Consider the following 20,938-nt stretch of genomic DNA (forward strand, 5'->3'; position numbering starts at 1 on the left):
GCCCCCCGCCCCTCCCCGGCTCTGACATCACCGGCCAGTCGGGTGGGGTGAGGCGGTGCTGGGCTCAGGCTCTGCTCCACGGGCGGAAGAGGCGGCGGCGGCAGGAGCGGCGGCAGCGGCGGCAGGAGCCAAGGAGCAGGCTCCAGACGCTGCTTAGGAACCGGGGACCCAGGAGTGCCCGCACCCTGAGCTCTCAGCTCCGGAGGCGGTGAGAGGGGGCACAGGGGAGGTGTGTCGTAGGGAGGGGGTAGATTGGGGGTCTGGGTTTGGAGAGGTCACGATCCTGAACCCGGGGAGCAAATAGGGGAGCTTGAGGATCCAGGCAGGTCCACGGCGTCAGGCCTCGTGGGGTGCATGTCAGTGCATCCAGAGTCTGGATTGTGCTGCAGGCTGAGTGGCTTCGTCCGCCCATTCTGTGCTCAACAGCAGTTTGGGAGTCCGATGGGGCCTGGGGATTAGGATGTAGCCTGCTTCCCGCCCAGCCGGCCGGGCCAGGCCAGCTCCCGCCCCTCCCTCCTCGCTCTAGCTTCGGACTCGCCTCTGCAGGCGGTCTCCGGGCTCGGCTCAGCCCTGCCTCAGTTCCTCGGGCAGCTGGTACGTGTGCTCTCACACCCAGCCTACTGCGTCTGGGGAGAGTGGGATTGGTGGAAGCTTGCCCGGAGGAAAGGAGGAAGGAGCTGGGGGTGCAGAGGAATGATGTAGCCTACGTAAAGACCCTAATTAAAAAAAAAAAAATCCATGTCAAAACCGACACGGACACAAACACGTTTAAGAAAAAAAGCTAACCACACAGTGACACACACCCATGTGACTTACACACATCCTCGCATACAAACCAAATCACAACATCCCTGCACTACGCATCCACCCACCCACCCACCCACCACAACCCACCACAACCCACTGCCTCCCATGTGGAGTCTCCTTGACCGGAGGCTCTAAGACATCCTCAACAGGAATGTTGAGTAGTGGATGGAAGGGCCACTGACCACAAACACACCCAGATTTTATGGACAGCTTTAGTAGACAATACCTCAAGGACTGGTGAGCCTATGTTCTTACCTGGGTGAGGGGCTTCTTGTGACCTTTCTTGCTGACTGCTCGTTTAGAGCAGGGGGTACCTGGGAGTGGCTAGATTCTAGGCATCAGTGTGGCCAAAGGATGGAGGAGGGAGTAGAAGCAAGAGAGGGTGAAAAAAAAAATGAGTCAGCCAAGGATGGAACCCAAGTTGGGGGGTAGGGGGGGATGTGTGAGAAGACAGACATGGAGAAAGGACAGAGATCCATAGAGGGAACCACGGAGAGAAAGGGGTGGCCAGAGGAACCAGAAGAACGCTGGGGTGTAGGTTAAAGAGGATCAGAACTTGGGGAGGGTGAAGAAGGCAGGGGGTTAGAAGGGACATGTGAACATGTGTGTCCTGTTTCTCTAGGTTATGTGTCTGGCCCCCAGGCTGTATGAGCGATTAGTGTTAATTGCTCTTCCCTTTGTGGTTAAATACTCCAGTGGGGAAACTGCCAGCATGCCTTGGGCTGCCAGCTTCTCGGGTTGCCTACTATGTATGTATGACACCTGTGCTCAGCAGGTGCCATATACTTCATACAGAAGGTCACAGACTCACACTATACCTCACACACAGATCTTCGTGTACAATGTCAAGATAGCCGTCTTCACCAGCTAGTCAGGAGCCAGCCATTATATATTCAGTAACCAACCGTGTATCTATTCCTTCCCGTCAAACTTTTTCTTATTCTGGAGGGAAGCTCACCCCTTCCTTATGGTAGCTCTGGGTATTTAGGTGGGGACACCTGAGTCTCACGGAGTTCAAGGGTAGCCATGGCTACCAGCACATGCGATGAGTGAACAGGAAGAGATGGAAGGTATGAATGCCCACTGGGAAAGTAAAAGGGGTTGGGAATTTAGTCTAGCAAGCTCAAGGTGGGGTTAAAGAAGGGAGCTGAAGGGGGTAGAAAAAGAAACTGAAAATGACTAAGGAGGAAGCAAATGGATGGGGAAGAGACAAAGCTGGGAAGGACAGCTAGTCTAGGGAGATGCCCAGGGCCCATGCCCTGCCCACAGTCCTGCTCAATCCAGGGCCAGCTATCTGTGGCTTCCTCCATCTTGGGCATGGCCCTTTCCAGTCCCAGAGGCAACCTGTTTTTCTTCTTAGATGTACATTTTGGAGTCCTCCTCCCAGGCTGACCTTGGAACTGTAAAACCCTCTTTGTTACAGGATGAAAGAAGAGTGTGTGGTGAGATCTCCAAAGCTGGACCAAAAGGTTAGGGGAGAAGTCAGTTAAGATACTGAAAGAAAGACACTGCTGTTCTGCTTGGATGTGGGGCCCCGACCTCACTTAAATTACCATAGCCACTACCCTGGGCCCTCCTTCCCACCTGTTTCCGCTGACTACTTCCTCAGCCCCCAGCTTCAGACAGGACTGACTTGAGTGCCTAGGAATCCCTCCTGCCCATGAGAGGGACCTTCCAGTCCTTGCATCTGTATAGAATGGCCCCTTCCCTCCTCGGCCTCCAACAGCTGTAACAGATGTGGAGGGAGGGGTAAAATCGAATCCACAAGCTTCCTTTTTAGGTTTCCTACGTGGCACCCAATGCTGGGGACAGGGATAATCTACCACAAATCTGTGTCCAAAGACTCCAATTGTTTTGGCGCTGCCACCTCGACCACAGGTGCTTATCCTGTGCCGGGCTTCTCTGGGCAGCCTCGTGGCTTGCTTCTTGTCCAGTGCCATCTCCCCAGTCTTTACCTAAAAGGCTCCTTCTTCCCCAGCATCCTCAGTGGTCAAGACTAAGTCTGGAGCCAGCTTAGGAGAGGTAGGGAGGTAGGGAGGGAGGAAGGAAGGAAGGAAGGTGTGAGGAAGCAGTGAGCAGAATACAGAATGAGATGGGAGGGAAGGGAACTGACTTCCTGGCAGCCTCCACTCCAGTTCCTGCCCTGGTATCCTGTCCCAAGAATGGCCTCCACCGGGTGGTGTTCCTGAGCTCTCTGTGCTGCCGCAGAGATGAGAACTTTTCAGAGCCAGGAAGGCAGACTTCTCGATAGGCCCTTAGAAATTCTAAATCTTTGGTGAGGATGAATGAGGCCAAGCCCCGCCGTAACCAGACCGACTAGCCAGGGATAATAGCTGATTAGTGAAACCTGAAAGTCATGTCGCGGAGATCCCGCCTAGCTCTGCCCTAAAAAATGTCCCCTAACTGCTCTGCCCTTGCTCCTGCCCCACCTGGCGAATGGTGACTTCAGCTTCTCCTTCACTCTCCCTCAAGAGCCCCTATTCCTGTCTTTTCTGTCCCGCTCCATGCTCTTCCCATCGGAGCTGTCATTGTCCTGAGGACTGGGGGTGGTGGGGTAGTGGTTTTGCCCTGAATTGAGGTTGCTATGGTAACAGCTGAGTGGAGGCTTCAGCCTTGTGGACTCCGTGCTTAACCTCCCCCCGCCCCCCCAGCCATACACACTGCATTCCTCATGTGCAGCCTTTCCCAAGGCTAGCTCTCTTCGGTCATATTGTGGGTTCCCCTCATCCCTCTGGATGTGAGTCTGTGCTTACATTTTCCTGCATACTCTCAACTGGTTCAAACACAAACATACATCTCACGTAAGCTCACAGCTAGTGCTGAACATACCTTCATTACCAGAACATCCAAACACACCTACTGTATCTTCCACATACCTGTTCTCACCCAGGAAAACTCAGCGTGTACATACACACATGTACACGCTATCTCTCCCTAGCCACTTTATATATAACTACCCACATTCCTCTTAAGGGCCTCCTTGTATGTTTTACTCTTGGAAAGCTCCTACCCGCTGCCCCCAACCTTTGTGGGTGTGTGTGTTACACACATTAATCCCTTCCCGCCTACCTCCCCAGTAGATCTGTGTTTTAGATCCAGAGCCCTAAATCTTAACTCCTCCTGAGAGATTCACACACAGCGCTACACACTTTCCTCCCACAACAGCTCTCGTATTTACAAACTCTTCTTCCCTGTGAAATCAAGGCAGTCTGACCCCTTTTCCAGTGAGGCTTTGGTCCTAGTGCCTCATTTGGGGCAGGGTCTGTCTCCATCCTATGCCGCTCTTCCAGCCCCCTCCAGCCCCTCCCCCAGCCCCCTTTTCTGCCCTAGGATTATCAGTGGAGGCGGGGCTGGGCTCCAGCTTGCTGCTGTGTGACCTAGATTTCAAGGCAGAGATGGTTCCTGGTGCTGACAGTCAGAGAGCATTGTCCCTGGCCCTGCCTGGTAGGACCACCGCTGGGCCCTTCTGTCTGGTGGCACCTGGGTGTGCAAGTAAAAATGTTTCTGACCAATTCTTCCAGGGGTCGTGCTGGCCCTGCTGTCTGGCTTTTGTTTGTGTCACAGTGCCTGCCGCGGAGGGAGATTTGTTTCTTCTGGCCAAAGAAGGGGGATGGGAATAGGGGCTTCTGGGCCCACGCTTACGCAATGCCCACGGCTCTGCCTCAGTTCCCCTATAGGAGAGATTAGAAACAAGGAAAACAGGTTTGTCAGCCTGCCCCTTTGATCTGCCAGCTCCAGCTCAGTATTGGATGATGCATGAGCAGCTTTGGTCAGGTCCAAGGCCATTCAGTTTCTTGCCCACCTTTTGGTCTAACCACAGAATGTTTATGATGTAGTTCCTTTTTTAATGCTTGAATTTTCCGACTATAAAAATATGTTCTCATTGCAGAAAACAGTTCCTTATTTGAAACAAGGTTTTGCTTATCTAGTCCAGGCTAACCTTAAACTTGGAATTCTCCTGCCTTAGACTCCTGAATGTAGGAACTACACGCATAGGTCACTATGCTCAGTTAGGTCACTGAGTTTAGCTTACCACTGGAGTTTTACATTTTATCAAATCCACAAAGTTCATTCTAAGGTCTGCCTTTTTTTTTTTTTTTTTTTTTTAATGTGCATTGTTTTGCTTGCATCTATGTCTGTGTGAGGGTGTTGGATCCCCTGGAACAGGAGTTACAGTTAAGAGTTACTATGTGGGTGCTGGGAATTGAACCTAGGTCTTCTAGAAGAGCAGCCAGTGTCCTTAACCACTAAGCCATCTCCCCAGCCTCAGGTCTGACCTTTCTATTTTAGCTATAGTACCTATTTTAGTGAAGAGTGTCCTTGAATTCTCTTCCTGACCTAAGGATCCTGAGAGGCATGGTATGAAGGCCTACGTAAAGTCTAGCCTTGCCTGTGGGAAGCCAGGTTGCAAGTAGTATCAGAGGATGTTGATAAAAGGTTAGCAGCCCCCTTCCTGCCAGATTTCTGAAAGCTACATCTAGACTCCCCTCCCCCTATCAGCCAGCCTGCCTGGGAACTGGGCAGGGGGCCAGAGCCAGCCGCTTGGTATTCTTGGGCGCGGGGGCTGCAGGCACAGCACAAAGGCTAGGAGAGAGGGCCGAGTTGGGGCCTAGTAGACTATCAAGGGAAAAAATGGGCTCCACAAAGCAGGGGTGGCCCACTGCTTCTGCTACCCTAAGACCTAATACTCTAATGCAGGGGTAAGGGGGGGGGGCGCGACGGGGATCCATCAGGCCATGTAACTAGGCATCCATCCAAAATGAGTCATTAGTGGGGTGGTGGGAAGATGAAATGAGGGACCCCTTTGCTTCTGGGGAAGAATGGAAGACAGAATGCAAGGGCTTCAACCAGACCTTTTTAGCCTCTCACTTCTAGGCAAGCCTGTGACAGGGGGAGGAGTTGTAGGTAGGTGGGGCAATTGGGGAGGGGGGACTTGGAGACTGCAAGAAAGTCTGGAGAATGTTGCCATGGTAACCGCCTCCTCAGTCAGGGGAGCTGTTGCCAGGGATACTGTTAAGGGAGGGAAAAAGAAAAAGATTGTGTGTGTATGGGGGGGGGTATGACTTGTCACTCTGGGCTCCTAGCTCTCCTAAGTTACTTCTTGTGTGTCAGAAGTTTTCCCTTTTCTCCTTCCAGACTTGCTCTCTCTCCTAAACCTCTACATTTCAGGTACATACCATCCTGGCAGGACAAAGTGAGCACTCATGTGTGCGTGTTGAGGGTGGGGGTAAGGCGCAGATAAGTATTGGCAGTAAGTGAACCAGATCCCATACACTAAGCTCAGTTTCCTCTCCCTTTATTACCCTGACCTCCAGTCATGGCAGAGTACGGGACTCTCCTTCAGGACCTGACCAACAACATCACCCTCGAAGATCTGGAACAGCTCAAGTCAGCCTGCAAGGAGGACATCCCCAGCGAGAAGAGTGAGGAGATCACTACAGGCAGTGCCTGGTTTAGCTTCCTGGAAAGCCACAACAAGCTGGACAAAGGTTGTGGAGGGGCTCCCTGTTCATTCAGCAAATAGAAACGAACACAGCCTCTTACACAAAGTGAACCCCTGTGATGGGGCAGGGTAAATGATATGCGCTGAGACTACAGGGTTCCAGGGCAGTAATTGTTAGACATGCTTCATTTGTGGCCCTTATTAGTACAAAATGTTTTTCAATACTTCTGTGCTATCACTACATATATAACAGCACATGAAAACAATTTAAAGTGGTAAAACTTAAAACCATGTTTTCTTACCTACTTTTAGACTACTGCTTTTTAAAACTGGGGGGAGACACTGGCTTAGCGCAGTCACACGCAGCTGGGGCTTGCAGGGTGAAATGGTGTGCAGGACGGTCCCAGGGGCTGGCAGAGTAGCAGGTAAAAGTACTTGCTATGCATGCCCACCGAGGGCCCAGGGCTCACAGTGAAAGAGGGGAACCAACTCCTCAAAGTCATCCGCTGACCTCCACACACACACCCACACTCACTCACACACGATGATGATCATGGACTGCCCCCAAAGGAAAGTGGGATTCCTAAGGTAGAATCCAGAGAACCCGTTAAAGAAAGGAACACAGTGCAGCTTGGCTGGACTAAAAAGACTGGGTCTGATTAGAGGTAGCTGAGAATGTAAACCTTGAGTTACACGTGTTTCAGAGTGAAGTGACCTCAGAGTCCTTTGTCTGGACTCTTCTGGCTGTGGTCCTTGGGTAGCAGGGAGGAAAACTGAAGGAGGACCTATCACAATGCAGACTACTGCCAGTCTGGGCAGGAGGCCGATGACCGATGGTTATAGTCTTCTCAAACCACCCTGTCAGCCACTTCTCTTACTGCGCTCAGAGCCTCTCTGATTGGCTCTAAATCTCATCCCCCTGTTCCATACGTGGTGTCTGGGAATTCTCCCTGACACTCATTTGGAAGGCAAGTAGAAAAAGGACAGGACAGGTATGAGGTCATTTGAAAGCAGCTTTTCTATTGTCCCTTCCCCTAAGGATGGACTTGTTATCTAGCCCAGTCTTTATTTCCACTTATGCCCTAGAAAGATTTCACTAGCCCGTCCTTCCTCGGATCAGCCCTTGAACTGTCCGGTGCCTCAAACTTCCTTCTACTGGCTTGGTAGCCCCTTCTTTCACTGTAACCAACCAGTAACCCGCGTAAGCAACTCAGTGTTGGCTCAAGAATACCAGGTTGACAGGGTAGAGTTGACCGCTGTAGCCTAGCTCTGACTCAAGCTGCCTTCCTCCAGACAACCTATCCTACATTGAGCACATCTTTGAGATATCCCGCCGTCCTGATCTACTCACTATGGTGGTTGACTACAGAACCCGTGTGCTGAAGATCTCGGAGGAGGATGAGCTGGATACCAAGCTAACCCGTATCCCCAGTGCCAAGAAGTACAAAGGTAACAGACCATGCCTCTGGCATAGCTACCCTTCTCCTTTTCCCTCTGACTATATTCTTAGAGTGGAGAATCATCCTGAATTTGGGGAGTGGAGATTGATGCTCAATGGGCCTGCCTGGCAACTTCCATCCCTGGACACACCCCGTCTTTGCTTTTCCAGACATTATCCGGCAGCCCTCTGAGGAAGAAATCATCAAATTGGCTCCCCCACCAAAGAAGGCCTGAGCAAAGGGGAGGAAGAGGAGGAAGGTTGGATCTTCATCAGACCACTCCCTTCCCCGTCCTCAATGGGAGGGGCTAGGGCAACCCCCCTGCTCCGTACCCACTTACTAACTTGGTCCTAACCCCCTTACTATGCGCGTGTGTGTGCGTGTTCACACGCTCTGGCTGTCTGTCTGTCTAGCTCATCTAGTTCCTCCTCCTCATGAGGGGACTGGAGTCAGGGGAGGGGGAACTTAATTTCCCCACTATAGGGGAGGTGGAAGCTATTTCTATGTAAACAGAAATTGGCACATTCCTCCTCCTCCCCTTTCCTCCACTCTTCCCCACATCTTTTCAAGTACGGAAGCAGAAGGACCTGCATTGTCCTACACTGAGGAGCTAGGGTGAAGATGAGGTATGGGAGAGATGGTTAGAGCTAAAGAAAACCAATGGGGAAGATACGAGCTACTCAACCTCTACCTGGAAGGGGAAAGAAGAGCCAGGATTCAGTGTTTGTAAATCTGTGCTGGACTGGCTAGAACCCAGTTTCCGGCCATTCCTTAGGCTGAAGTTCTGAGTGCCAGCAGGCCCTCTTTTACGCCCTTGTCACAGGCCTGGGATAGATATGAGCCAGAAATCTTAATGAGAAGACCACTAGATCCTTTCCTGGCCCCCAAAATCAAACCCCATGGAGAAGCCAGCATTTGATACCCTCAACTTCTACTCTGGAGAGACTATGCTGGGACCCATGCACTACTGAGCCTGAGATGGGGATGCAGACAGAGACAGGCCCACTTTCTATTTCATTCCTGAACGCAGACTGTTGAATATACTGACCCTGAGCCTAGGGAGGTTGGGGAATGAGATCTGTAGGTTTTAACCTCAACCTGCCCAAACCTACAGGGTCCCAATAAAGCAACCTTCACACTCTCCAGTTTAGAATTCCCCAAGCAAGAAAGTTAATTACAGTGGTTTCCTCTGCACTGACACTGATTACCACCCCAATTCAATCCAGGAAGGGACTTGGTAACCTTTCTCATTTGGGTTTGTGGATGCCTCCAAGCCAAGTCACTAGAGTACAGTGAGTGAACCCAGCCTCCTACCTGTCCCAAGATGCCCTTCCCCATCTTGACCGTGCTAACTGTGTGTACATATATATTCTACATATATGTATATTAAACCCGCACTGCCATGTCTGCCCTTTTTTGTGGTTTTGAGCATTAACTTATTGTCTAGGCCAGAGCAGGAGTGGGAGGGATGCCACAGTGAAGGGAGTGGCAGTCACAGCGTTACATAGTCCAAACAGAAAAGAAAGCAAACATTAACTTTACATGCAAGCTCAGAGACTATGTAGAGGAAGTTGAAGGTAGGAGCTTCCAGGATGTGGTAGCAAAGCTTCCCAGGGAGGGGAGGAGGTCAGGCTGTCGGAAGAGGGAAGAAGCCAGACTGGCTAGAGCACCCTCAGCTCCTAGCCCAGCCCAGTCTGCCCATCCCCTCTGGCCACTGCTGCAGACTCCTGCCTTAATACACACACCTCGAAGACTCCAGTTTTGCCTTAAAGGTCCTTCCTAAGTCTCCCTAGTCCTGTCTGGCTTCTCCTTCAAGAAAAAAGATACTTGTACAACCGGGAGGAAGGAAATAAGCAAAACCCATCCTTCCATCTGGGATGGTCTATGAGAGCAAAAGTGAGATGGAGCTTTCCTTATGGAAGAAACAGGAAAGAGAGGGTGCTTTTCAGCAGTTTCTCTGTAAGGCAAAAAAAAAAAAAAAAAAAAACTTTAAATAGACTAACCTGCCCTAATAGACTGATACCCTGGCTACCCCCCCCCCTGCTGCCGTGAGGTTGCCCCTAGCCTGTGCTCTCTGTCTGCAGCGTGCACGGCCTTGTTCTAACCCTGGAATAAAGGTGACTGACTGTACTGTACCTGACTGATTCTAGAATTTCTGTGGGTCATTAAGAGTTGGAGCTGGGCGGTGGTAGCACACACCTTTAATCCCAGCACTCAGGAGGCAGAGGCAGGCGGATCTCTGAGTTCGAGGCCAGCCTGGTCTACAAAGTGAGTTCCAGGAAAGGAGCAAAGCTACACATCTAAACCCTGTCTCCAAAAAAAAAAAAAAAAGGAGTTGGGGAACCTCTGACTGGGAGGGGGTGTGTAACCATGTTTTCCCTATTATCATTCACTTTAGTATGAAACAAGGGCCTGGAAAACATCCCCAAATAGCACGCCCTCCCACCCCATCTCTAAGTACCACTAACATAAACAGGCCTATCCCACTTACAACATTCTATAGCTCAAGCACTAGAAACAGGGATACCCCAGACTGAACTTTGGCAGAATCAAGCATTTATACTGGAAGGAACAAAAGTACACTGTGACAAATAAATGGACCACATACCACACAAAGCAACAGTCGGGGGGAAAAGCTTTACTGAGAAAAAAATACAACAAATTCCAGAGTGCATGGTTTAAGCCCACCTCATACCCTGCTAGCAGTGAGGGCATAGAGTCCTTGCTTACTACAGTCCCTGCCTCAGGAAGGAAGTGCAGTAGCTGGCATCTGGTCTGAGCTGCTAGGAAGGGGTCAGGAGGAAGGAGTGTGTAGGAATACCACCCTCTGCTCTTCCCCCCCTCTTCCTGGCCCAGTGTGGTCATGTCGAAACGTCCCAGGATGCAGGATTCCTGATTGAGTCTTGTGAAAACTAGGGGCAAAAGAATAGCAGCAAAAGCATTTAGGGCAAGAATTCAACAGGGACTTTCATATTCAGTGACCAATGTTTAAGACAGATGTCTAAGCCCTAGTCACCAGAACAAATCTTCCAGCTACTGGCTTGTCCCTCGAGTCCCAGGAAGTTTCCCCTTCATCCTTCCATCAGGAGGGAGCTGGTGTGGAGTCGGATGGCTTAGAGTCAAGCAGTCAAAGGCCAGGGTCAAGTGTGCTTGCTGTCACACACAGAACCAGGGTGAGTAAGGTCTGTAGCAGTGGTGCCCGCCCTCAAGTCACACTTCAGTCGTGTTTTAAAGACAGGCCAGCCTCCAATGAGAGGAGCAATCCTGGGATCCCCCATGAGACTTAAGGGAATTACGAGACCTGAGGCCAAGTGGAGAGGAATTTCTTGTTTTTCCAAACCTTTGCACCAAGGCAGAAGGGCACAGCTAAATATCCTCCCATTTTTGAGCCTTGTAAAACCTAAAGGTCAGCCCCAGGCCCTGACAGTCCTACATAAACGGCCAGCTGACCCCACGTGTCATCTCTGTATCATCACTCTCGCTCACTCTTCCTTTAAGTCCCTTTATTGCATTGTGTTCATAGAGAATATATAGGTATTTAAACTTTTGACAATAATTTTAACTTGATACGCCCAAGTTTAACTTGCTTTTTAATATATTTATAGATATAAAATTAGGCCTCTAACAGTGATAGGGACAGGGAAACTGCTGCCACCAAACAATTAAAAACAAAACAAAGAGGTAACTTCTTCCTGTTCTTCCATCTCTTGGCCTGCCCCCACTTCTCCATGACCTCCATCACAGACCCCCATTAGGAGGGGGATGGGATGAAGAGGAGAAAGTGGAGGCTACGTAATCAAGTGCAAAACACTGTGGTAAGTACAGAGTAAGTGCAGTGGAAAGGGAAGAGAAAACTACTGGGATGGTTAGGGACTCGGAAAGAATTCCCAGAAAAAAAAAACGGGGTCTTGGGATGTGGTTGCTCAGGGGCAAAAAACAATGGAACTGTCAGACTTCTTAAAAAACAAAGGGGGAAAAGGTGAACGACCTAAACCAGAGAGAGTGGCATTCCTACCCTCCTCTCTGGCCCCTCGGTACTGAACAGCCAGTCCTTCCCCACCCCCACAAAAGAAACAAGGGAGGTTAAAGAAAAATAAGCCCCACTTCCTATCCAAGCCAGTTAACAAAGGCTCTGTTCCTCTCCCGGACAATGGGAGAGGCCCACTTCTGCTGAGTCCTTTGCACCTTTCCATGGAAGCTCATACTGGCTGTCTCTCACTCCTAGGGGCTCTCTGCTGGTTCAATCTCCTGTGGTCTGTCCTCCTCGGATATCTTTATTTAAACAAAAAGTCCAAAGTGCATTTCTGATGAATGTAAGGGCCTGGAACCAAAAGAGTTGCCCAGGCAGGATCGGGCTGGCAGTCCCAGCCCATCCCTCCTAAGTTTGGGGCCTCAGGATGGCATGCACTGCACCCGGTCAGGGCCCTCCTCCTCGTCGGATGTGTCTGAGGAGCTGGGAGACTCATCAGAGTCCGCATCTGTAGCCCCAACCCCAGGTTCTCGCCAACGCTGTAGGATGGGAAATCCTTGTTAGTAAGGTCCCTGGATCAAGGACAAGACGATAGATCTATATTGGGTCAGGGATCAGCAGAACCCCCCCCCCCCTTTCTTATTTTAAATTAAATAACCTAGGGTGACCTGTTACTCCCCAGTAGCTAGAATTATAGGTGCTTACTACTGTGCCTGGCTCAGAATTTTTCTTAAAAGGCCAGACTGTAAGTATTTGTGGGCATATGGTCTCTGTTAGAACTGTTTAACTCTGCCTCTGTACCATGAAAGCAGCTACAGATAATACAGGGAACGAGAGTGTGGCTGCATTCCCAATAAAAATCTGTTTGCTGACCCCTGCTCTCAACCCCTTTTAAAAACCATGAAAGTTAACACAGGTCACCCAGAGCAATTATTTCTTCTCTACTCCTCCCTAGACCCTCCTGCCACTGAAACCGTAAAGATAACCCACTGTATATATAGTGATGGAGAACAAAATCATACAGGGCCTCCTTTATACTAGTTGCTCTAATAGGGATAAATAAAGGCCAGTGGATAAGACACCCAACCAAGACTACTCCATTCCTCTTTAAAGTAGTAAGGAAGTGTGCCGTGAAACTTTCTAGCCTTCTTTAAAGGCACATAGTCCTTGGGCACTCACTTCCAACTGAAGCTTACCCGATGATGGCGTCTCTGTCTCAGGTGATGCATAAGGAACCAAAGCATGTGACTATCAAACAGGTCAGTGTGATGCAAGCTATCTTCATCCCGTTCTCGCTTGTTCTTCTTAATCACCTGGAACCCAGAAGAGTTAGGAGAAGTGATAGTAATTAACAGGAACCCCGGGCTTCATCAACAGGACTGGTGTTGCTGTCTGCATATGACTGGAACCCAGCACTGGAAGGTGGAGATAGGAGGATCACAAATTCAGGGCCAGCCTGAGCTACTCGTTAAAAGCTTGTCTCTGAAAACCAAGAGCTAGCTAGATTGTAGCTTGGTAGTAGGGCATGTGCAAGGTCCTGGGTACAATCCCCAGCACTGTGTGTGTTTGGGGGGGCAGGGGAGAGAAGCAGACTATGTCTTTCATCCCAATAAAACATTCCTTCAGAAACCATTAAGCTAATGTAGAGCTGGATTAGGTTAGGAAAGGATGCTCAAGGTCAGTCAGTGAGAAGGTTGGACACTTTAACATAAAACAGCTTTTTCCTAAAGATGCTTCCTACCTACCAACTAGAAGCACTTCAGAGCTGCTCTGTGGCTCGGGACTGTCCCCACAGAGGCAGTGAGGGGAAAGTAGAGGAGGTGTCAGATCAATGCCTTTCAAGAACTGAGCAACAAGTTATTCCTTCTTACGACATTGAAGAATGGTTAACAGTTACACGCATTGGTTTCTACAAATGAAGGCCTTCAGCCAGTCACTTACATCCTTTAACCCTGTCAGCTCAGTGGAAGCTTCAGCTGTGGGTGCCCAAATCTTCACATCATGGTCCAGGCCACTGGTTGCCAAAACAGGAAGGTGAGGATGGGGCTCAAGACAATTTACCTGGTTTGGGAGGAAAGAAAGCAGAGGCTCAGGAGTATATGGGAGTGGAGTTTAAAAACTATGGCTGCCTTGAGCCAACATCTGGGCTGAAGAGGACCACCTACATCAGCCTAGAACAAATAGCTCTGGCAACAGAGGAGATACAAAGTGGATATAAAATCAGCCTACCTATCATTTCAAATATATAGATGAAGAGAGGCTGCATCCCTAGACACCAGGAGGTGAATGATAGGCCATGCGTATTGCAGCTTCCTAAGATACTGACCTCATTCACTCCAGATTCTAAAGGTCCAATTTTTCCGAGGCTGGAAAAAAAAGTCTTTCAGTGGCTTTCATCAGTGACAATTAAAAAAAAAAAAATTAGTAAAGCAGCAGCTGCCCCTGTACTTCCAGAGAAAATGGAGAACAATTATATCCACTTGGTGCTGCTTGGTACTAACTTGGTACTAACTGGAGGATGGGGAGGCTGAGAAGAGGATGAACTAAAGGGGTGGGGGAAGGGAGGCTTGTGTCTGTTTAAGAACCCTTTGCACAGACGGCAACATCCTGCTATCTGCCCTAGGGGCACAGTAAACTCGGCTACAGGGAATCACTATGTAGTCATGCAGTTTCTCCACGGAAATCAGTTTCAGTCCCCCTCATTCACTCAATAGGGAGCAAACCAGTGGCTGGCAGACACTTGGTCTCAGACAGTTTCCTTTTGTCTAAAAGCACCCATGCCCTCTGCTGTCTAACTCAAAAACATGAGCTTCCTTAACAGGGCAGGGCAGTTCCCATCCCCACCGGAAGAGCCAGTCCCAGATCTAGCTGCTAAAGCATTTTTAGACTTTTAGTCAGAAGAGGAACAGATAGGAAAAGCACCCCGCCTTGCTTCTGCTCTATAGTCCAAGAAAATAAATCCCTGGCAAAAAGCCTCTTCTAGTTCCCTCTGGACCAAGCTTGGCTGCTGGGCCTGCACACTCAGACCACAGCTCAGGAAAAGGAAAGGGAGGCACAGTGACTAGAGACTTCATTTTCTTTAACTCTGAGTTTACAAATAAGACAGGCTCAGAAGGCCTGGTTCTCTTCTGCGCTGATTTCGCACAGGAGCTCACTGCAGTTTTTTAGGCTGTGTACTTGGGAGTTTGAGGAAGCACTAGAGAACAAACTCTAATACAAAATATTACTAACAGATACTTGACAATGCACATACGCAAACCTGACCTCATTCATCCACTTCCTCATGAAATCTTGCTAAAGACCTGTACTCTTGAGCTTCCAACGAGAGCATAAAATAAAATAAAAAAGCATAAAGGAACAATTCCTTGGGACTTAAACCTAAGGACAAAGCCAATGGCAAGAGGACAAGAGAATAAATGACATATAATACCTGACTGGAACCTGCAGGGGAAGCCAACAGAGAGCTTCTGGGCCAGGGGACCTGGTCACCTCACCAGACCTGTCAATAATGCTTGAGCACAGAAAAGAACTCAGGCCTTAGAAGACTGGGCTAGGGAATGCAGGGAATGGGATAAAGCACCAAGTGCTCTTCGGGAGAGTAAGGAGTTGTTCCTTGACATCATCTCCCACTCTTGTCCCTGTGAAGCCGAATGGGTTAGGAGACCTAGGCAAGGTGGACAATAAACTCTAAGATCCCTCTGATGCTAACATTCACTTTATTTCTTTTAATTTTTATTTTTTTTAAAGATTTATTTATTTATTATGTATACTATGTTCTGTTTTCATGTATCCCAGAAGAGGGAGCCAGATCTCATTACAGATGGTAGTGAGCCACCATGTGGGTGCTGGGAATTGAACTCAGGACTTCTGGAAGAACAGCCAGTGTTCTTAATCTCTGAGCCATCTCTCCAGCCCAACTAGCATTCTACTTTATGATACAGAATGCTTTATCATCTATACCTAGGCTACAGCCTGGTGACCTCCACTGCTGAAAGGTTATAACAAAAAACAAAACTATCTTAGAGAGAACCAGTTAAGAACCACATGGATAATATATTTGGCTGACATAAAGGCAAGAACAAGTAAAGACACTCTTCAGGGAGCAGCCACTACATCTCTTAGAATCATGAAAACTCTGGCCTGGGACCCACCCATCCCAAGAAGATACTCTTTCCCCCTCAGCCCTGGATTAATCAACAAACCCTGGTACTGGCTGAGCTGAAAGCAAACTGACCAGCAGAATGCTTCTGGAGAAGAGAGAAGTGTTGGTTAGGGAGAGGGCATTTTATCCCTGCATCTTTCTAGAACAGAATGCAAGATAATAGTTTATGACCAAGAAAGGACTTATGTGCCTATTGCAGAATTTTCATTAAGATTCCAACATTTGGGGCTGGAGAGATGGCTCAGAGGTTAAGGGCACTGGCTGCTCTTCCAGAGGTCCTGAGTTCAATTCCCAGCAACCACATGGTGGCTCACAACCATCTGTAATGAGATCTGGTGCCCACTTCTGGTGTGCAGGCATGCAGGCAGAACACTGTGTACAAATGAATAAAAAAAAAAATTAAAAAAAAAAAAAAGATTCCAACATTTGAACCTGTTAACTACAGGTGACAGGAGGGACCTCTGAAGGAAAGGAAGTACAAGCAGAGAAGAGGAAGACACACCTTGAACTTATAGATTCCTCTCCTCTTATATTCAGGCTACAGAAGCTTTATATGTATGTCCTAGGTTCAAAAGATTTAGAAGAAACCAGAATAAAATACGAAATAGCCTCATAAGTAGACCAAGAAAACTGCAAGAAGGAATGGGATCCTGATGCCGTTTTACACTCTAGAATTGCTCTCTGGTAAGCCTTACCAAGTCATAGCGGAGATCCCCACAGCTTAGAAGAATAAAAAGGACGAGAACTTGGGTAATTAGTAAAGTGTAATCTTTCAAAATGTCTCTCCTTTCTTCAGTGGCTCAAAAACCTTGTTATAGAAAGCTATTTAGAGCCAGGCGATGGTGGCACACACCTTTAATAGCAGCACTCGGGAGGCAGAGCCAGGCAGATCTCTGAGAGTTCGAGGCCAGCCTGGTCTACAGAGTGAGATCCAGGATAGGCACCAAAACTACACAGAGACACCCTGTCTTGAAACTCTTTCCTAATGCTGGATCTTAAAAAAGGAAAAAAAAAATATGATAAGCTAGATACATCATAAGAGCTGACCATTCAGCTCTTTAACTTGATTTTTATGACTCTTTCTTGAGCCATTAATTAACACAGAGGATGCTTGCAAAACTCAAAAGGACAGGCAATGATATGACCACATTATCTAGTAGGCTGTTCAGCTGTTCTTTTCAAGAAAAATAAGTATTTTATTACATGTGCTTTCCTTTCTACATATATACAGGTACATTATGTGTATTTATATCCATTTGACAATAGGCATGGCACTTTCTCCCTAAATACAGCATGCATCTGTTAAGTACAAGGATATTCTCCTAAAGAGTACATCAAATAAATTAAATATTGGATACCATGTCGTAAGTTACAAACCATACTTATTTCCCTGAATGTTCAAAAAATGTTTCTTCTAAAAATAAATAACAAGAAAAATACATGTGCTTCTCTAGCTTTTCTCTACTGACCCAGGAGTCAGCCAGGGTCGCTGCCTAGCTTACTTAGAGCCAAGGCAGGAGACATCTTGTTTTGACATTGTATAGGAGGATTTGTCCTGAACTAATGTCTTCTCTTTTGGAAAAAGCCCATGTGTTTGTTCAGGCTATCTATAAATTCTTCCTAAAACGCTTTCTTCTTCTCAATAAACTATGCCTTGTAAAGACAGAAGGAAGGAATAGAAGAAAGTATTCCATCAAAAACCTCTGCACCCCCAAGGCATAATACCTTTAATTTAGCTGTATGGAACTCTGAAACATGGTACCATGTAGTGAAAATTCAGTGTCCCACAGAAGACCTACCTTTCTGACCTAAGAGACTAGGGCCAGGCAGTCCCGCACCTCATACTTACCACACCTCCCTTGTCTCCCTCCATGAACTGAATGATCTGGCAAGAGGACTTCTCCCAGAGGAAGATGTGCCCGCAGTCACTACCGCTCACCACAAACTCACTCTTGGGGCCATAGAAATTGACGCCTTTTACTGAAAGGATAAAAGGGGGAAGAAACCACATAAGGATTGGCACCGGGCCTATATTTATTTACCTCACTGAGAACTTAGTAATTTACAAACTGAGTCAGCTGAATGCCAAATAATTCTTTTCATTCATTTCTACAAAATAAATCAAGAGAGTATGTATGTGATAGGTAATTATAGTAAGAATCACAACATCCCAGAGACAATCTTCCAAAGAGATCTGTCAGGAGTCTTCTGTCCCTGGGCAACAGTCTGCTTCAATGATACTTTATCAGGTATAGGCCTCAAACTAATGCCCTATCTGTTCCAACCTGATTCATTTCAGCTCTTCCCACTCTTAGGCCCTAGGATTATTCTTGGTATACCCAGTCAGTGTTTCTTAGATCATCAGCTGATCTGAGATTAACGAAGGTACATGACACAGTCCCCTATAAGAAGCATCTGATCATGCTCACTATCAGACTTCAGTAAAAGGGCCCAAATCTTTAGAATTTGTAAAAGACAGGAGTCCAACTATTAGAACCAGCTCTACAGACCGCCACAATACTGACACTTTTCCTTTTGCTTGCCCACATAATGAAATCCAAATACAGAACTCTGCCCTCCTTTCCTTCTTCCCAGAGCTCCTCCCGTCTCCACGTGGAATGCTGGCCATCCGCCTACCTTCCCTACATACAGTCGGACCCGTCAGTACACCAAACCACAACGCTCCAGCTGAACCCAGCACCAACTGAATCAAATTGGGGGGGGGGCACGTCGAGACAGGCATCAGTGCTCTCTTATTAAGAGAGACTGAGGGGAGTCCAGTGAGCCCAGTTTTTGGGAACCATAGACAGAGAACTACAAAGCCACACTTCACTAGAAACCACCACTGTTCCTCCCTCCTTTGCTTTATTCAAAAGAATCATTCCCTTCTCTCCCTCTAAAGATACCATCTTACACAGTCTATGTAATTTAGCACTACAGCTTTCTCTGACTTTCTAAAAGGACCTCTGTACCTACTCTATAGTAGGTGAAATCACAGAAAGTCAAGTCTAGCTTCATGCTTAACCAACAGAAGGCAACATCACTGCCCCGAATCACACTTGAAAAAAGAAAAATCCAGCCCAACTAGGCATAACCTCACACTGCCCGAGTTCCCACCTACACAATGGGAATAAGATAATGTAGGTTTTCAATGGGACTTGAGTCACAGAAACAGAAAAAAGCAGACTCACCTGTAGCATTATTTCTATGACCTTTGTATCTCTTAATATACTGGGCCCCATCACTGTGAGAAGAGTTGAAAAGGTAAATGTCTTCATCATTGTAACTGGCCAGGAGCTCTGCCAACAACAAGAACACAGCAGTGAAGGCAAAGGCTGAAAAGGCAGAGACTAGATTTGGGGGGGAAGGGGGATTGTCTGAAATGGGGCTTCTTGCTGGTAGTGGGTCCTCTTAGCACCCATCTTACTTAGTTTGGAGAGGCAGGCAGGCTAGTTTACATAGGGTCTACGATGAACCCATTACCAGCCCAGGGGTACCAGCAGAACACTCAGGAGATCACACCCTCTAACTTACTAAGGAATCAAAGGCATTAGAACCTGCTTAGGCTAGTAGCCTAGGCTTCAGGACAAGCCCGTGAAATGTCATCTGAAGCATTTCCAAGGGTCGTCTGCTATATCCTCCCACTACATGCTCACCATCAGGAACGAGTCTCAGCGGTTCCACTTGGAGCTACAGTACAGTGGCGAACACTGGAGAGCATATGCTTCCCTGACTCAGCAGCTCCCTCGACAGAGGAGGCTTGCCAGCCTAGGAGCTGGGCCCTGCTCACGTACCTGTGCCGTCGTGGCTGTACACAAGACAGGTGATGTTTGCTTTGGACTCACTGTTCACCTGCAATAAGGAGCAGATACTGACTGAGGCCCCTAGCCCACCCCATTGGTTTTATCAACTTCAGGAACAGGTTTTTCTAGAAACTCCCCTGTATTTCTTCCCAGAGACAGACAAATAGATAAATAGAAAGAGGGAGGGGAAGGGGAAGAGAGAGTTAAGAGTGAGGTACATAACTGGAAACATGTCCACCTCAAGGAGTCTTAGTGAGGCCCTGTCTTGGCTCTCATCTGTGTGCTAGCCATTTCAGATGCATTATTTCATTAGGCCACCATGATAGTGCCAATCTCCATTTTGCTGTTGAGAACACTGAGGCTAAATAAAATAGGTCAACTGGCTGCCTAAGATCAGAAAACTTGTAAGAAAACCAGAATTACAATCTGTCTGACTTCAAACTCCAAACTCTTTACATTATGCCAATAAGTTTGGAGGTAGCTCAGGATGAAGTCTAGGAAGCCAGGAGTCACTGGTCTTCATGGATCTTACCAAGTGATGAGGGCAGAATTTCTTTAGCACTCCATTATTCTCATTCTCATCAATTTTCCTCTGGTCATAAATCCTTTAATGAAAGAAGCAATGAAAGTGTCAAAACGTACACAGTCATCCCTGCGGAGCTCTAAGACAGAAGCTCCTTCCTAACCAAGCTTGCGCTTTCTTCTCTTCAGGAAACGTGCTCCCCTCTCTAATCCACTTCCAAACTTTGCCTTATCCAGCTATTTTTCAAAAAGCAGTAATCCTCAACTATATCCACTTGGAGTGGCTTGTCAAGTTTTACGTCACTGACTGTTTATTTCAGTGGTGGTGTGTTTCATGTATGTGAAAGCCAGAGACAACCTTGGGTGTCATCCTTTGGAACACCACCCCCATGCTTTACAAAAGGGTTTCTTCTCACTGTCCTGGAGCTCATCAACGATGCTAGGCCGGCTGGTCAGCAAGCCCCAAAGATCTTCTGTCTCTGCCTCTCCAGCACTGGGATTGCAAGGAAGCACCATCACGTCCCACGTTTTATAGACGAACTACCCATCACTCTGGCCCCATTTATGCTTTCATTTCACTGAAGCAATTAATAATCACACCTTTTATATGGATGGTACTTATCTGAAAGCATTCATGATTCATGAACAAAGGCCATATTTTATGTAAGTGCCAAAGGCAACAACAAACCTATGGTCAACCTAGAGTGGCAGCCCACACTTGCTATGCTAGCATGTGGGAAACAAAGGCAGGAGTAAGAGTTTAAGGGCAGCCACAGCTACACAGAGTACAAG

The 20,938-nt window shown here is 47.9% G+C and overlaps 2 protein-coding genes across 6 annotated transcripts in view; one reads left to right on the top strand and one right to left on the bottom strand.

The window, feature by feature from the left end:
• Positions 1–9,824, top strand: Pea15 (proliferation and apoptosis adaptor protein 15). 2 transcript variants are annotated; one of them, XM_028865576.2, is made up of 5 exons: positions 59–208; positions 2,231–2,276; positions 6,123–6,296; positions 7,544–7,699; positions 7,860–9,824. In XM_028865576.2, the coding sequence occupies exons 3-5, from the start codon at positions 6,125–6,127 to the stop codon at positions 7,922–7,924; spliced, it is 393 nt and encodes a 130-aa protein (XP_028721409.1). In that variant the 5' UTR covers positions 59–208; positions 2,231–2,276; positions 6,123–6,124; the 3' UTR covers positions 7,925–9,824. The 2 variants fall into 2 exon arrangements, with proteins under 2 accessions (XP_028721408.1, XP_028721409.1); XM_028865575.2 differs by lacking the exon at positions 2,231–2,276 and having other exon boundaries at positions 1–208.
• Positions 9,825–10,307: 483 nt separating this feature from the next.
• Positions 10,308–20,938, bottom strand: part of Dcaf8 (DDB1 and CUL4 associated factor 8) — a 46,144-nt gene continuing 35,513 nt past the window's right edge. For all 4 annotated transcript variants that reach the window (XM_028865578.2, XM_037211225.1, XM_028865577.2 and 1 more), the window contains 7 exons: positions 20,157–20,229; positions 19,616–19,673; positions 19,013–19,120; positions 17,671–17,801; positions 13,601–13,720; positions 12,856–12,972; positions 10,308–12,198 (listed from right to left, as the gene is read on the bottom strand). In XM_028865578.2, coding sequence (XP_028721411.1) covers positions 12,082–12,198; positions 12,856–12,972; positions 13,601–13,720; positions 17,671–17,801; positions 19,013–19,120; positions 19,616–19,673; positions 20,157–20,229 — 724 coding nt within the window. In that variant the 3' untranslated portion in view covers positions 10,308–12,081. The remainder of the gene's footprint in view (positions 12,199–12,855; positions 12,973–13,600; positions 13,721–17,670; positions 17,802–19,012; positions 19,121–19,615; positions 19,674–20,156; positions 20,230–20,938) is intronic.

This window comes from Peromyscus leucopus, chromosome 15 (genome assembly GCF_004664715.2).
Source record: "Peromyscus leucopus breed LL Stock chromosome 15, UCI_PerLeu_2.1, whole genome shotgun sequence".
NCBI lineage: Eukaryota > Metazoa > Chordata > Mammalia > Rodentia > Cricetidae > Peromyscus > Peromyscus leucopus.

Coding starts and splice junctions, on each gene's coding strand:
- Pea15 (XM_028865575.2), top strand. CDS start 6,125: ATGGCAGAGTACGGGACTCTCCTTCAGGACCTGACCAACAACATCACC. Junction 6,297..7,543: donor CCACAACAAGCTGGACAAAG/GTTGTGGAGGGG, acceptor GCCTTCCTCCAG/ACAACCTATCCTACATTGAG. Junction 7,700..7,859: donor CAGTGCCAAGAAGTACAAAG/GTAACAGACCAT, acceptor TTGCTTTTCCAG/ACATTATCCGGCAGCCCTCT.